The sequence below is a fragment of the Danio rerio genome, chromosome 18, assembly GCF_052040795.2.
Source record: "Danio rerio strain M-AB ecotype USA chromosome 18, GRCz13ab, whole genome shotgun sequence".
NCBI lineage: Eukaryota > Metazoa > Chordata > Actinopteri > Cypriniformes > Danionidae > Danio > Danio rerio.
Window position 1 is genome coordinate 7,813,470 of NC_141038.1, and position 17,779 is coordinate 7,831,248.

Consider the following 17,779-nt stretch of genomic DNA (forward strand, 5'->3'; position numbering starts at 1 on the left):
GTCTTAAAATGTCTTAAATATAAAAGCTCAATTTTAGGCCTATGAAAGTCTTAAATTCCCTGAAATATTGACTTTCAGGTCTTAAATCATTTTAAATGGGCCGTAATTTTCCATTGACCGTATTAAGCTACAATCAGACCAACAGCAATACTATTACTAACCATCCACAAACTTTTAACAAAACTCTATTTGGCAACATGATTTGATTATCTTCCTCACAATAACATTATATAACAATAACATACAGTGCATCAGGAAAGTATTCATAGTACTTCACTTTATCCACATTTGTTTATGTTACAGACTTATTCCAAAATGGCTTACATTCATTTATTTCCTTAAAACTCTACACACAATACTCCATAATGACGATGTGAGATTTTTTTAAAATTGTTGCAAACTTATTAAAAAATTAAAAACCTGAAAAATCACATATACATCAGTATTCACAGCCTTTGCTCAATACTTTGTTGATGCACCTTTGGCAGCAATTACAGCCTCAAGTCTTTTTGAATATGATGCCCCAAGCTTGGCACATCTGTCTTTGGGAATTTACCCCATTCCTCTTTGCTGTACCTCTCAAGCTCTATCAGGTTGGATGCGAAGAGACAGTGTACAGCCGTTTTCAGATCTCTCCAGAGATGTTCAATAGGATTTAGCTCTGGGCTCTGGCTGGGCCACTCAAGGACATTCACCGAGTTGTTGTGAAGCCACTCATTGATATTTTGTCAGTGTGCTTTGGGTCATTGTCCTGCTGGAAGATTTCTTATGGTCTGAGAGTCCTTCGGATGCATTTTGGCAAATTCCAGACGGGGAGTGGTCTTCCATCTGGCCACTTAAACATACAGGGCTGATTGGTGGATTGCTGCACAGATGGTTGTCCTTCAGTAAGGTTCTCCTCTCTCCACAGAAGTACGCTAGAGCTCAGACAGAGTGACCATCGGGTTACTGATCATCTCCCTGACTAAGGCCCCGTTTACACTAGTGCGTTTTAGTTTGAAAACGCATAAGTTTTGCTACGGTTACGCCATCCGTCCACACTACGCCAGAGTTCTCGAGCGCCAAAAACGGAGCTTTTTGAAAACGCTGGAGAGGCCGTTTTCATTCTAAAACGCTGCTGCTTCGTCTCAGTGTGGATGGGGAAAGACGGAGACATCTGAAAACGGAGGCGGGGCTGCAAAAGTTCGCCTATCTGATTGGGGCTTTTCCTCAATATTAAGTAGCCTAACACACAGTTCAGTCTCGCATCCTCTTCTTGTAAGTTAAGACTTGATCGCAAGTTTGATCAAGGCTGCAGTCTCCCCCTTCTCAGTTTGATATGGAAAACATACCGAGGACACGCGTAAATCTTCAAAGGGAACAGTGTACTTTATAACTTCATTCACATCACCCTGGCTACGTTGTTTCACTTTCTCAACAATAAAATGTAAACATGATTTAAGGAACTGCCTATTTTCTTTTTAATATTAGCAACTTAACAGACAGCAGAAATGTTGAGGCGTCGTGCTGCATGAGCGTCATCTTCACTGTGTGGATATTTATAACAAAACGGAGCCGATAACAACTGCCTCCTTTCAATTTCAGTGAAAATACGAAACGCACCCTCTCTTTTGCTGAATATCAGTTTTAATAATCGACAATTATAAAAGTATAACATACAATAAGTTTATACATTGTAGGAAATAAAGGCAAGCGATCAGTCAATATACCTGGATTGATCATTAACTTATCTTTGCACTTAACCAAAACATGTTACCCGTGAACAAGTAACTTAATAGATTCCAATGACCAAAGTCAGGGAATTGGCCCATGTCGTTAGATAAAGACAACAACATGAATGAAATATTACGTTTAGCAAATATAGTGAGATTAGATCCAGCGGGAGATGCTTGATGAGCAGTCCGACAAGCAGAGCTCTCATGTGGGTAGAAATGCTGGAGCGCTTGCCCGAGAGTGTGTGTGTGATCACGTGATGTGCGTTTTCAGCGTTTTGGTGTGGACGGAGAGCTGTTCAGAAACGCTGGGTAAAACGCGAGTGTGGACGCGGATCGTTTTCATTCTACAACGCCGTTTTAAAACTAAAACGCACTAGTGTAAACGGGGCCTAAGGCACTTCTCCTCTGATCACTCAGCTTAGATGGTTGGCCAGCTCTAGGAAGAGTCCTGGTGGTTCCAAACATCTTCCACTTATGGATGATGGAGGCTGCTGTGTCCATTGGAACTTTCAGAGCAGCTGAAATTTTTCTGTAACCTTCCCCAGCCTTGTGCCTCGAGACAATCCTGTCCTGGAGGTCTACAGACAATTATTTTGTCTACATGCTTGGTTTGTGCTTTGACATGCACTGTCAACCCTGGGACTTCATATAGAGAGGTGTATGCCTTTTCAAATCATGTCCAATCAACTGAATTGACCACAGGTGAACTCTAATGAAGCTGCTGAAACATCTTAAGAATGATCCTTAGTAGAGCAACTGATCTCCCATGCGTAAGGTCACTGGTTTGGAGCGGTTTGGGTGGTGAAGGACCAGTGGGGTTACATTAATGGCACATTCATTTTGTTACTTTTGTCCACATTGCCATTTAAACCTGATTTACTTTTAATCCGAAAAACTCAAAGATTTTAAACTTAAGGGTGTGTTATTGCACTAAATAATGATGATTGATCATTAGTGTGATGTATGAAATGAGAACACAACTTGTAAAAAGGAAAAAAGGACCACAATTTAATTTCTGCACCTAAAAACTGAAATTTTAAATGTGCTGTTATAGCCTGGAAATCAAATGTTGTCAGGGCTTCGAGAAAGTCGCTGTTACTTTCGTCCCACTGTTTGTAGGCTACGCTGGTTTCTTGAAATTTCTTTGGAAGTTCTACATGAAAATAGTTGTGCAGTGGCCCACTTATTAAGTGCCTCTATGCTTACATGGCATATGTATGTGTGTATGCACAGGAGGAAACCAGCGGATCACTCAGTAGGGCAGCAGTGTGTAATAATAGTAGACTAATAAAGCCTGGCTGCAGCATCTACTGGCTCTGAATGCAATAGGATTAGTCTGTAAGACTCTGACTTTTAATCCTCAACACTTGTGGAAAAGTTCAGTGCTTATTTTTGTGTTGATTTTACAGTGTGAAGATGTAACACGCATGTTTAAAGGAGGACAGTGGGAAATATTAAAAATGAGCACACATCTGACCCATAAACACACGTGCGTGAGGTGTCAATGCCCGTGACCCGGATGTGCTCTGTCGTGCGCGCGCCCGCCCCTCCCACCTGCGCGAGCGATGCGCCTGATTCTGAGACGTTTCAACTGACAGACGATTTTATTTCGCAAATTAGCCGTATAAACGGCAACATTTCGACATGAACGTGTTAAAAATGCCTGACAGAGTCGACGCCTCGCCTTCCTGAGATTGAACCATGACAGAAGAAGCGTTTTAATCGGAGCGAGGGTCGATGGCGAGACTTTAATGTCAGATTGAGCCGCTAAGGTGAAACTCTGGTGAGCTGACAGGATCAAAAATGCTACAATAATCTCATTTTCCGGTATAGTTTGTGAAGAGATCTTTCTATAAATACGCCTTTGTGTTTAATCTACTACTGCTGTGGGGTATAAACAAGGTAAATGCAGCGAAACTGTTTACTGCAGTCATAGAGAGAGATGTGGTTAACGTTACATATTATTTAACGTTATATAAAAATGATCATTAAATATTTCCTCCAAAGGATTTTGAGGTTGTAAAGTGTTATTTAACGTTAGTCATGTGTAATGTGATTACTATATATTTAAAAAACAAGCAGCATGGTGTTATTTGCTAACCGTGAGGAACCCATGATACGTTAAAAATACAAATACGTTAACCCATAGAGGTAACGTTAAAGTAAGTCACATATTCGTTCATTTTTTAACAGTGGCAACTTGTGGAACAATCCCTATATTGTTTATTATGCTATTATTATAAATATTTTGTCTGAAATCGCATGCAAGAATGATAGCTAACATTAGCACTAATTAATTGGCTGTAAACATGTCTAATGTGCCAATATGATTTCCCTATTTTGACTTTGCAAAGAATCCTTTCTGAAAATATATTATGAAGGTGAAAGTCCGAATGTGTGAGTATAAAAACAACTTTACCTTATACACTTATAGTAATAAAAAGTACACATTTCTAACTATAATCAGTATTTCGCAAAGATTGTGTTATCGTCGTTTTCTAATGTTGTTGTTTGCATGAAGAAGGTACGATTATGCTGATGTGAACTTGTAGGTGAACATTTATTATATGATTTTTTTTTATTTTCGTTTGTTTTTCCTATTTATTATTGGATCAAAGTTGTTATTTCTGACTCCACGAACAGATCTAGAAAGACTTGAGGCACCACAAAATGGGAATTATTTCACTTAATTTGTCAATTAATTTGAAAGTAACCTCATGTTAATAAATACATTAATAAATAACATTAGTTAAATTAATTTAATCTAAAATTGTCATTATGTATGTACACTTGCATGTAAGTAAGTATATATTAGAGCAGGGGTGCCCAAACTCGGTCCTGGAGGGCCGGTGTCCAGCAGATTTTAGCTCCAGCTTGCCTCAACACCTGCACGGATGTTTCTAGAAAGCTTAGTAAGAGCTTGATTAGATAACCCAGGTGGGTCTGATTGGTGTTGGAACTAAACTTTGCAGGACACAGTCTTGTCCTGTATTAGGGCTGCTCAATATCAGAAAAATCTGATATTGTGATACTTTTTTGTGATAAATATGCCTATATGAGCACAGCTTCATAAGACGGTTTAAATAGCTCTATTTAGCACTATGTGATGGTTTTCTGGGGAGCCTAACAGTATTCAGGTACAGAAATTGAACACAATACAATAAATGCTTTTCTTACTTTGTCTTCTTTCTAGTCCAAATACCTAAAATTCTTAGATCAAGTAGAAAAAAAATGTTTTGTTTTCAACTTTAGAAGAATTAAGCACAATTTTCTGCCAGTTGGGTAAATAAAATAATCTTGTTTTTATGCTGTAAAATTTATATATTTGAACTACTCAACATTGAATTTCTTGTTATGTGACTATTGCCGGTGCACACGTTGTGATATCGATGATGGAACAATATATTGTGCAGCCTGAGTATATATTATTGAATACATAAAGCGGTCAAGAATTTAGTTGTGGTAAAGTATTACTTTGAAATGGTCATTTGTTTAAAATGTAGTTATGTCTTTGAGGAAAGCGTAGTTTTTAGTTTTGTTCTTCATCAAAACAGCTGATGACATTTAAGGTAGGACTGAACATTATATTGGTTTAGCATCGATATCGTGAGGTGTGTATCTGCAAAAGTCACTTTGCAGGATTAGATTATTTATTAAAGTTTAAAAGATGGAAACATTATTAAATATAATTGTTTTTAAAATTATTTATTTAATAATGACCAGGTTATTTTACATTTAATTGTTCAATTACTGCACTTGAAACCTGCTTAACTCTGCTAGAATCACAATTTATTTGTTTATTTATTTATTTTTGCTAATTAAATAAAATTGTATGGAAAAGACTTTAAAAAATGACAAAATTTATGAAATATTTCCAAACAGAGCTATTCAAATTATCTGTTGAAATATTATACCTATCGCAATACATTTCGCTGCAACAAAATAGTGCAACGTCATATTTTTCCAATAATGTGCATCCCTAGTTTTAATACCAATGTTTTAACTTCAGAAGGATAATGAAAACAATATTTGGTGGAATAATCTTGTTTTTCAATTACAGTGAATGAAAGCCATTGACATTTTGTAACAATTGTCCTTTTCTGCTGTTTATGTGTGTCTATCAAGACTAGATGAATAATGCCTGGGAAGCTAAAGGCGAAGATTGTTGCGGGGCGGCACCTGCCCGTCATGGACCGTGCCAGCGATCTCACAGATGCCTTCGTGGAGGTCAGTTCACCACCAGTTTAATTCATTTCAAATTTATTTGTATATCCCTGTTCATAATCATAAAGTGGGTTTACAGAAAGGACATTTTATTCTACTTCACAGTTAAGCATAATTAAGATTATCAGAGGTTACTATATCAATGTAATATCCATACTGCAGAAATAGGCAGTTCTGGGCTGATAAGAGCAGGTAATGACAGTATTTAAACAAGATGATCATAATTAAAGTGAGGATTGCATTCTGTGGACATGATTACAATGTAAGGAAATGTAAAGTTTAAAAAAGAGATGTTTTATTTTATGTTAATTGTTTTAGATTATATTAGAGATATATCAGATGGTAGAGTCATCTAAAATCGTTGAAAGAGGCTGGATAGAAACTGGAGCTGCTCTAATCTCTGGTAACCTCAGGACGAGGATTAAAGTCTTATTTGTTTTCTTTGGGCTAGAATATAAAGTCTAGAATATAATATATAAAGTCAATATTATTAGCCCCCTTAAGCTATTTTTTGTCCCCCATTTGTCATTATACAATGATTGGCTTAATTACCCTAACTTGCGTAGTTAACCTAATTAACCAAGTTAAGACTTTAAATGTCACTTTAAGCTGAGAAAATATCTTGGAAAAAATATGTACTGTCATCATGGCAAAGATAAAAGAAATAGGTTATTAGAAATGATTTAAAAATTATTATAACTATTATGTTTAGAAATGCGGTGAAAAAACTTGTTTCCTTTAATCAGAAATTGGGGAACAAAATAAACAGGGGGTGAATAATTCTGATTCGACTGTAAATAAGAGCACTCATGAGGTTTTATTTTGCAGGTCAAGTTTGGAAACACGACATACAAAACAGATGTGTACCCCAAGTCTCTGAATCCCCAGTGGAATTCTGAGTGGTTCAAATTTGAGGTAAGAAATCTTCTCCTTTGTCCTGCTTTGACTTGGACATTTATCAAATATACAGTTGTGGAAATAAGTACTGAACATGCCATGTTTTTTTCTGGGAATAATATTTCTAAAGGAGCTGTTGACATGGATTTGAACCAGATTTTGGTAAAAATACAAACATAAAAATAAAACAAAACAAAAACAAAAAAAATCTGAAAAATAAGTTCTGTATGACAGCAATGAAATGACACAGGGAGAAAGTGCTGAACTACTAAAATGTATTTAATACTTTATATAAAGTTTTTTTTGGTGGTGGCAGCTTAAAGACGCCTCTCATATATGGAGAATGAAGTCACATGCATTGCTCAGGTGTGAGTTTTTTTACAGATGTCAAGAGTGGAAAAATCGTGATGGTTCTGTGGGTCTCGCATGTCAAATCTAATCTTTATTTAGTATTTTCTTTTAGATTCAAGTGAGGTGTTTGGCTGGGCCATTCTACAGCTTAATTGTCTTTCTCTCAAAGTATTTGAGAGTTTCCTTGGATCATTGTCTTGCTTAAATGGTTTCATCTTCATCATCCTGCTAATGCAGATGTTAGACTGAAGCAGCTAATATTCATTTACATAACAAAGGGCAGATGGTTGCTGAAGAACTACTGAGAGATTTCAGCTGCTGTCTGGGCTCATGTGTTCAATACTTTTTCCATGCGTCATTTCATTTTATTACACATAACTTTATTTGTTAACTAATTAGTTTTGTTTTCTCTGCATATATGGATTTCTGTGTTTGTTACCAACATCCAGCGGAAATTTCAAATCAACAACACCTTTAGAAATATGCTTTCTGAAAAACAACACTGATATTTTCAATACCCCCCACTGTATGCCATGTGCTTATCTTTTTTTCATCTTTCAGGTGGATGATGAAGATTTACAGGACGAGCCATTGCAGATTACCGTTCTTGACCATGACACATACAGCGCTAATGATGCCATTGGAAAGGTGTACATAGACATCGATCCATTACTCTGCAGTGAAGCTGCTACTGTCATCTCTGGCTGGCTCCCCATATATGACACTATTCATGGTGTGTAGGGTTTTAGTTTGCAATAATAATGAGTTCTGCATTGTTTTCTAATCTGATGCTTGCGTTCAGGGATAAGAGGGGAAATCAATGTGCTAGTGAAGGTGGATCTCTTCAATGACCTGAACCGCTTCAGACAGTCTTCATGTGGAGTTAAATTCTTCTGTAGTAAGTAGATCATATTTTTCTGACTGGGGCTGGGTGATATGATAAATATCAGAACTGATATGTTGTATATTGTTGTAATTCTTTGTTGTATCTTGTCATATTGCAGTCTCACACTTCTGATTTGTCCTGCTTGTGTTTCTTTATTTTTTTTTAATTCTCTTTATAATACATTTCTTCCAATGTTTGCAATTCTCTTTCTTTCTTGTTTGTCTTTTTTTCTGAGAATTTTCACTCAATTTTTGCTTTTTTTTTTTTAAGCAACCTCTATTCCCAGATGTTATCGGGCCATTATGGTCCATGGCTTTGTGGAAGAGCTTGTGGTAAATGAGGATCCAGAGTACCAGTGGATCGATCGTATCAGAACCCCTCGTGCATCCAACGAGGCCCGACAGAGGCTCATCTTTCTTATGTCAGGTACGAAAGCTCTAACTAGATGCAAGAGAAACATAATTATCTATTGAAGGATTAAATTGACTATAGTGACATTAATAATTAATGATATGCAGTCGTCAGCATTTAAAGTGGATCTAAAATGTTTTTCAAAACTGTCCTAAAACAATACAGGGTGTTGTTCTGTTGCTTTAGGACAACTTTAATGAAATCTTTTGAACCAATGAATTATAAGGCATGCCAATTTATTTTCCAAATCAATATTAAAAGACAAACATTTCATAATTAATATATTTTAATATACTTCTATGAAAATGAAACCTATAAAACCTTTAAAAAAATTTCCATAATCATTTAGCATAACAGAGACAGTTGAAGTCAGAATTATTAGCCCCCCTGTTTATTTTTCCCCCAATTTTGGTTTAATGGAGAGAAGATTTTTTTCCAACATATTTATAAACATAATAGTTTAATAATTAATTTCTTATAACTGATTTATTTTATCTTTGGCATGATGCTAGTACATGATATTTTACTAGATATTTTTAAGACACTTAATACATACAGCTTAAAGGGATATTTAAAGGCTTAGCTAGGTTAATTAGGTTAACTAGGCATTGTTATTGTATAAGGATGGTTTGTTCTGTCGACTATTGAAAAAATATATAGCTTAATTGAAAAAAAAAAAATCAAGAACTGCTTTTATTCTAGCCAAAATAAAACCAATAAGACTTTCTCCAGAAGAAAAAATATGATCATGAACATCATCTGGGAGATAAATATATTCCAGATGATGCTAATAATTCTTTAATTGTGATTAAATATGTGTAAAATCCAAATGCCATTCTTATTGCAATATGTATCTAATAAAATGTATAAAATTTGTATTTTATTTTTAATGTCTTTTATTAGTATGTTTTTGTATTATTTTCAAAATGCAACAACTTCTCAGAGGTTTGAAGGATAGAAAAACTATTAAAAATTGAAAATGACAATTAATACGGATTTTAGGGATGCAATCCATCCTTAATACCTATAAAAAGGGCAGACTATACTCTACAGAAAAAAAAATTAGAAGCTATATTGCACTTACTTAAAAAACAATATTGCCTACAATAATTATTAACCAACAGCCAAACTACAGTAGTCAACATTTAAAGTGGATCATTGCCTTTCACCAAAGTTGTCCTAAAACTACGGAACAATGCCCATTCTTGTCTTTGGACAATTTTGAAAAACATTTTTGATCCACTTCAAATGTTGACTACGGTATATGTGCACCTTTTTTACTTGTCTATCTGTGTCTAAATGTGTGTGTGTTTTACGCATTTTTGTTGTCTTTCACATATTTTTTTTTTTTAGTATTTAGTATTTTTACTTATTTATTGTCAACATTGTTAATGATATATAGTTTTGTTTTGGAGTATGTTGTTGTATTTTACACTGGCTTTTCACACCTAAGCACAGGTGACAATAAAATAAATTTTTATTGTTTTGTTGCATAAAAACTCTTTTTCATCTGTGACCTACATCAGGATTTCAGTAGAAACATTGGACTGAAAATTGGGCATGATCTAGGTCATTGAACAATACAGTTTAGGCCTATTGATCTGCTCTGACTAAGTGTACTGCGAGTTGCTTTGGAAAAGATAATCATCTGCTAATTGACTTCTTACCAGCAGACTACTTACTGTGTCTCAGGAGACATGTGCATGTGAAATCTGAGAACCTTCTAAGAAATGTATGAATATTTTTTTTATTGTTGTAGGTGAGTTGCAGAGGAAGATTGGTCTGAAAGTGCTGGAAATGGGAGGGAATGCAGTGGTGGGGTATCTGCAATGTTTCGACCTGGAAGGAGAATCAGGCCTCGTGGTTCGAGCCATTGGGACGGCCTGCACTCTTGAGAAAATCAGCACTCTCCCTTCCACAGCCACACACCAGAGCAACTCATCTCCATCTAAAGACATGAAAGAGTGAGTGTCACACACACACGCCTTTAACTATCTGTTTGTGCATATGCGCATGCCAGTATCAAGTCCTGCATTAATTTCTAAAGAGATTTATAAGGCACTTTTATTTTTATTGCATACACTGAATTGGATTTCTTATACATCGGGTTGCAATTACAGAAAACGTAATTAATTTGTGCATTTTGATCATCCCTGTAATGAAGTCAAAATCAAGGCTGTTTGATTTTGAGATCTGTTCAAAAGTTTGGGAAACGTTAAGATTTTTGAAATGTGATGTACTCAGGAAGGTGACGTTTGTTTAATCAAAACACTGGACAAACTTTAATATTGTGAATAGTGTTAAAGTGTTTTGTATTTTAACACTTGTGTACTGCTGAAATTGACTACCTTATTATTATGTTTGTGGCTTCCCTGCAGGAATAAACAGCAACAATCAAGAATGCGTGATAATGTGGTGTCATGGCTTTGCAATCAAAAAATGTCATTATAATGGAAGTCAATGGGGCGAAAACAGCCGTGAACATAATGAAAGGCTAATCAATTTGCTCAGAGTATATTGTTGAGTTTTTGAAAACTTTCAAAGCATTTTCCCAAAAAATGTTAAAATAAGGTTTGTCACAAAAAATCATTCCAATTGCTGAAACTCTGTGGCCAAATTTAGACTCAAAATCCCCCCAAAGTGGATGAAAACATCCCCAAGAGCAGGGTTAATACATTTGGAAATATGTCATATTAAGTGTATTCCTATAATGGCAGAACAACACCTATTTGAGTTAGAAATAATTTTTTCAAACATAAATAATTAAAAAATCTTTACAGTCCCCAAATTTTTGAATGGAAGTTTATCATTGAGCATCATTTTGCAGACTGTTTATAATCCAAACTATTTTATTATTATAAAATAATATGGTATGTCACACCTTTATTTCTTTCTGTTTAATCAAAATTTGATCACAGAAGTAACTATCATGTAACATACCTTTTGTCTTGTTAAACAGGTAATAATGCAATGTGGAAAAAAGAAGAAATGTTGTACAATTACTCACTGTTTTTCTGTTTATTTTTAAAATGAATATGACTGTGTGTGTGTGTGTGTTTGTTTTATGAGTTGCTGTTTTGTAAGTTGTACAGAAATGCATTCTCAACACACAAACACACCACACTACGATCTTGTTCCTCCCTGCATGTCCTCTACCTCTCTTGCTGTCTTTTTCTTCTGACTTCCTCCTGCATGCTGCATCTCCCTGCACTACTAGCATGTGTTTTGCGTTAGATGGCTTAAATGCAGTTTGGTTGTGAATTTCCAAGCTAGGCGTTTTTTGCATCCGGAGTGCTGCCTTGAGTCTCTTGTGTTTGTCTCGTCTTGTCCATTGCTCTCTAGAGAGCAACAAATGTTGACCTTTGACCTGTCTAACTAGACAGCATTTTTTGGTGATGTCTAGGTAGCCAGCTCACTAAGATTTGAGACACAGCCAATAATGGATTTTATCCCCGCTGGTTTTCCATGCAGTCTGTCTTGAGTATGTGCATAGGGGTGGGAACCTTCATGATTTAATGAAATTGGTCCCTGATCTAATTTTACTATGGTTTTAGAGGCAAAATTTTTTTTTTAATTATTACAAAGTTCTTGCTTGCAAATGGGTCTTGCATAGTGTTTTGAAGAATATTGAAAAAGTAGAAAGATTTAAAACGACAAAAAACGCCATTGTAATAATAAAAATAAAAAAACACCGTATTTCCTATAATATTTTTTCTTCTGGAGAAAAATCTTTTATTTTGGCTAGAATGAAAGCAGTTTTTAATTTTTTAAAAAATATTTTAAGGTCAATATTATTAGCCCCTTTAAGCCATTTTTTTTTCTGATTGTCTACAGAACAAGTCATTGTTATACATAGGGATGCAACGATTAGAGATTATACGATTATAGTCTGAGGAATAATCACAGTTTCACGATTATCCAGATTATTATGCACTCGTGAATTTCAATACATTACTAGTTTAGAAAATCACATGAAAACAATTTATTTTAAATTGTCATTTATTGCTGCTCAGTAACTAATTAATACAGCACAAAATAATATTGAAAAGGAAACAATGGTCCATTTCTCTTTGGATTGAAAAATTAACAAAAAATGAGAATAGAATATGTATATTCCATAAAAAGTATGAGGTTGATCTGTCTAGTTTTTGTCACATGACTCATAGCATTCTTTCAACCAGGTGCACCTGGAAAGCACGTGTGGGCGCATCATTTCCCTCGCACGATGGCTTAATTGCGTTTTTGCGAGGTCTTAAATTTTGTTCAAGCGTTGTCCAGAGTTTTTGACTCTAAAAAATCATAAATATATTTATTTTACTCAATCCACGCAATTGGTTCGGACCAGGGCATGTCCGGCAAAGCTCCTCCGTTAGGGTGAAGTGACGTAATTTACAACAAACGTGGGAAGTTGATGGGACGCTCTCCACTTGTAACGAAACCATAGAGCGAAACAGATGGCAAAATGGGGATGAGTTTAAACAGTGGCTGAAGCCTGTCGCTGAAAACACCCGCGTAATTTATTCTTTCAAGCTTTGTTTCTTCCGAGCTTATCTGAGTTCTGTTGCATGGGTGGCTCCATTGATTTATTTAACTACAACTGTTTATTAAGTTAAAGGGTTAATACTGATTAGAACTTGAAGTGGCGATGAGGTCTTAAAATAGTCTGAGAATGTCTTTAAAAAGTCTTAAAAAGGTATTGAAATTATATTTCGGTTACCTGCATATACCCTGAATTATAACTTTTAAATTTTTTATTAATAGTTAGTAGTTTGCTTGTTTGCTTTAGTTGTGAATGTCGTTCATAAATCCACAAAAAGCAGATTGAATGTACTGTAATATTACATTTCTATAGCAACTCCATTCCATAAACAATAACTTTTGTAAAGACAGTGATTTTTTTTTTCCTCCCACCCCTATGTGTGCGTGTGCATGCTTGTGTATGATGATGTTCTCCGTCTACATGTTTGCGTCCTACGTGACTGTACAGTGCACAGTGTGTGGCCGTGTGTGTTTAATGTATGAACTGTGCGTGAATGTGTGTGTGTAGCTCTCCGCAGGCTGCTCCTTCCACTCTCGGATGTCGTTCCACACACAGCAGTCCAGTTCACAGTGCGAGCAGTCGTCTCTCTCAGGGCTTCTCCGTTTCTGTGCCCACACTGCTGTTCGCCGGTATGAAACCCAGACACAGGAGCTCAGAAGCCCCCAGAGCCAGGCAGTGTAGGCAGGTACCCCCCTGACCCTCCCCATCACGACCCCCGTCACGGATTTCACCACCCTCCTGTTCTTCATTGGCAGACAGCTACGACATCACCAGCCCCTCCCTCCCTTCAGCTGCCAAAGCTTAAAACGACCAATCAGTGAGCTGCATTCAGCTGTCACTCAAAGAGCTTATCCAATCAGAGGTGTCGGTTTGGCTTGTGTTCTTAAGTTGTTCAGGCAGGGAGATTTTCAAATTATCCTCGTTTTCAAAGCGTTGTGCTTTGGTTGGCTGAAACACGCTTGTTCATCTCATTTTATTTTCTGTGTTATGCCTAATATGGTTATTCACAGTGACTTTTTTTTTTTCCTGTGTTGTTTTAATCCCCGCCATCATGCGCTTTCTTGACATCCTCACACGCTCCACCAGCAACTCTTTCTTTCTTTCTGTCTCTCTTCTCACACACACACACACACACACACACACACACACACACACATGCACATGCTCAAACGCACGCACTCGGGCACAGTCCAAATGTATGAGAGTCCGTGTGTGTTGATGGAGTGTGTTCCTCCTTGCTCTGACAGGCCAGTTTTTGGGGAGGAGGTCCCAGGAATCCCGTTATCCTCAGGACCCCCCACCCCTCTGAGAGCACAAACCTTCTCCTCCTTCTCCCCCTCCAAGTCCTACAGTCGCCAGTCCTCTTCCTCTGACACCGAGCTCAGCTTAACCCCCAAAACCGGTAAGATACCCCGACCTACCCCTGTCAGACCTCCGGGCACTCCACCAGACGCTCTCTCTCTCTTTTCATGGGCCTTCATTCAAATCAATATGATCCCAGTGTCAAGGCCCAGAGGCAGAGAGTGTAGGGCACAGTGTCTGTTGTTTTGGCCTAGTTTTGTTATTTCAGTTGTGTTGTCCCTCCGTTGTCACTTTTGTCTGTGCGAGATGTTTATTTATTTATTTTGTTTGCATCAAGGCTGTTATCTCGGATTTTGCACATCTGAAATCTGAAATGTCAACAACCAATGTGCCTTCTTTATCAAAATTAGTCCCTCTCTATAGAAACTTTTATTGTTTTTTGATTTTGTTTCATGCATGCTCATTTGTTATAGTTTCTGGGATGCAAACTACTCTGCTTTCTGCTAGATCCTCTGTTTCTTATACAAAATTGGTCACTTATTATTTGTTTCAGGCAAAACTAATAAACTTGAGGTTAAATTATTGAAGGGTATTGCTTACCAAAAACAATGAAAGTCTGTTATCATTTACCGTACTTACTTTCATATTGTTCTAAATTAGAGATGCCCAAACTAGGATCCATGCAGGGCACCCACCAAAAATAAATGAGCACCATTGCAAATTGTATATTAAGAGATTTGTTGTATTTGAAAACAACATCAATTAGGATTAACAAAAAACAGAAACCGCTATCTAATGCTGTGATGACTTGTGCAATATTGATATTTGTGCAATAATTCCAATATGAATGTCTAATAATTGTGAAATATTAATGATGACGATGATGACAATAATACTAACAATGAATTACATTTCTCATTATCATGCTGCTTTGAATGTGTTACTTTTTAGATAAATTAAGTTACTTTTTAAAAGTAACTTTTTAAAGGTGGAGATAAAGTTCAAATATTCTGCTTTTTAATGAAAATGTTAAGAGTTTTGCTTGGACAGACTCGTGTTTCATTACATCAATGCTACATGTACATGCTCATGTGCGTAGGGTTTTTCTGAGGTTTCACAAATTGAAAAGCAAAGTTAACATTTAACTCTTCCTTGCAAACAACTGTATTTAAAGAGTATTTATCTAAATTAAGAACAGCATTCTAATTGGTCTTCTTTCCTCAAAAATCAGTCCTAGACAGCAGGTAAAGGCGTACGAAGGTGCACAAGAAACACAAGGGCATGGTAAAATGTATAAAATTGAAACACTTCAGTTTTATTTTTTTTATCTTTATTCCTTTTCCTATTGCTCTTCAGTATAACAAAAATATTTTTACAACTAGAAAAAAATATACTGTAATTGGTGAAATATTATTGTCTTCTAATTAGAGCTGGACTAAAGTTAATCACATTCAGAATAAAAGTTTGTTTTTGACATAATTTACATGTGCATACTGTGGATATTTAAATACACACATGCATGCATATATTTGAGAGAATGTTTATTTATATTTAGTTATAAAAATAAATTTGGCTTTGCAATATTGTGTCTTGCTGTGGTGTGTGTGTGTGTGTGTTTGTGTGTTTTAAGATATGAATTCAATTTCTCCAGATGATTTGAATATTTCTAACTAAGAGACTTCATTAATTATTCATTAATCTGTATCTAAGTACAGAAATGTAACAATCAATTGTAAAATAAAATGGTCATTGTTGTATAAATAATAAAAAAGATTTATATTTAATAATCGTTTAATGTTTAATAAATCTAATTGTGCGACTTGACTAATGCAGATACATACATTGCGACATTGATGCTCAAATGACACATTGTGCAGCCTTATAAGATACAAATTAAATGTATAATTAAAATATCTATGTAACAAAATAGTTTTGTATGTTTTTGTGTCTATCACATGTGGATAATAAATGTATATAATACACACATATATTGTCAAACAGACTTTTATTTTGGATGCAATTAATCACGATTAACTTTTGCCTAGCACCAGTCCAATTAATAAAATAACACTTTTTCTTAGTCCATATGGTGATGATGATGATAATGATGAATATTAACTTGAGCCTTCTAGACATTATGAGGATTAAATCAAATTTTGCTTATTTGATACAGACCACAAAAAAAATCTTAACATACTTGGAAACCTGTGAATTTCTCATCTTTTTTTTGAACACCTCATGAGTTTGCATCCCTGTTTTCATGAGTTTCCTTTCCAGTTCGGTCAACCCCATTCTGTTCTCATGTGATGTCTTCACACCTCTGTTTCTCTGTCAGTGAGGATGTTTCTGTGTCCCAGTACTCCCGCTCTTGAGTCCATTTCATCTTCCCTCCCCTCCACTCATATGCCCTGTCACTTACGGCCAGGGATGGCCTCCAGGAGTTCAACTCCTCCCCCTCTCCATGTCAGCCAATCAGACACAGCCATGCTGAGAAAGAGCGTGTCTTTCAGTGAGGAACTGCTGCTGGCGGCCTCTGGTAGGACACACTCACTGATGTCCCCGTGACCTTCAACTCTTAGTGCAGTGGTTGCATTCAGTGTGAACACACAAACCCCTGTGCCGCCCCTAAGAAAATATCATGCATAAATTGTACTAACAAATGTTTTTTTGTTTTTGTTTGCAGAGAGAGCTCAACATGCTGCAATACATGCAAATAAAAACACACCAGCATATGAAGAAAATATTTTCATCTGTCCTCAAAATGAAAACACAAATACAAAATGCAAATCCTCACATGCAAATGTTGAAACAAACATGCACATTGTGATCTTTTTTTTTTTTTTTTTTTTAAATAATTTTTTACGGGGTTTTCACCTTTATTTTGATAGGACAGTAGAGAATTCAGACAGGAAAGCACTGGGAGCAGAGAGAGGGAAAAGATCAGCAAGGGACCTAGAAACGGTAATTGAACCCGGGTCGCCACGAGCACACTGTTGCTCAAGTTAGCATGTTGTATTGATGTTATGTTGTGCTTTGTATCAATAGCCTACTAAATATATATATTTTTTAATTAATGTTTTAGTTTTTAACTAATATTTTTTCAATATTATTCTTATCTGCACCTATATTTTAACCTTGAAATTATATTTAGTTGAGGATATTTAGTTAATTTAGCTATCTTAACATTTCACAGTCAATAGTCAGTTTATTTGGGCTAATAATATGCATTAATGCAGGAATCATGAAATTAGAGTGTTAAAATAAACAAAAAAAGAGATACAGCTGTTTTAAAGCCCAATCCCAATTCTGTTTTTGTACCCTTTCCCCTTGGCCCTTAAAACAGAGTGTGAAGGGGAAGAGCTTCAAAATGTACCCCTAAGAAATGGGACAGCACTTTAACACCAGCACACATCATCACAATCACTAGCTTCATACGAGATCGACGATCCCGTT

At 35.9% G+C, this 17,779-nt stretch overlaps 1 protein-coding gene across 50 annotated transcripts in view; it reads left to right on the top strand.

Moving 5' to 3' along the window:
* Positions 1-3,214: 3,214 nt before the first annotated feature.
* The window catches only part of c2cd5 (C2 calcium dependent domain containing 5), a 64,202-nt gene continuing 49,637 nt past the window's right edge, over positions 3,215-17,779 (top strand). For 16 of the 50 annotated variants that reach the window (XM_087291697.1, XM_087291698.1, XM_087291702.1 and 13 more), the window contains exons 1-10: positions 3,268-3,498; positions 5,841-5,942; positions 6,768-6,854; positions 7,749-7,920; positions 7,990-8,085; positions 8,344-8,499; positions 10,244-10,448; positions 13,532-13,705; positions 14,272-14,426; positions 16,662-16,862. In XM_087291697.1, the coding sequence (XP_087147823.1) occupies positions 5,853-5,942; positions 6,768-6,854; positions 7,749-7,920; positions 7,990-8,085; positions 8,344-8,499; positions 10,244-10,448; positions 13,532-13,705; positions 14,272-14,426; positions 16,662-16,862 (1,336 nt within the window). In that variant the 5' untranslated portion in view covers positions 3,268-3,498; positions 5,841-5,852. 50 annotated transcript variants of the gene reach the window in all.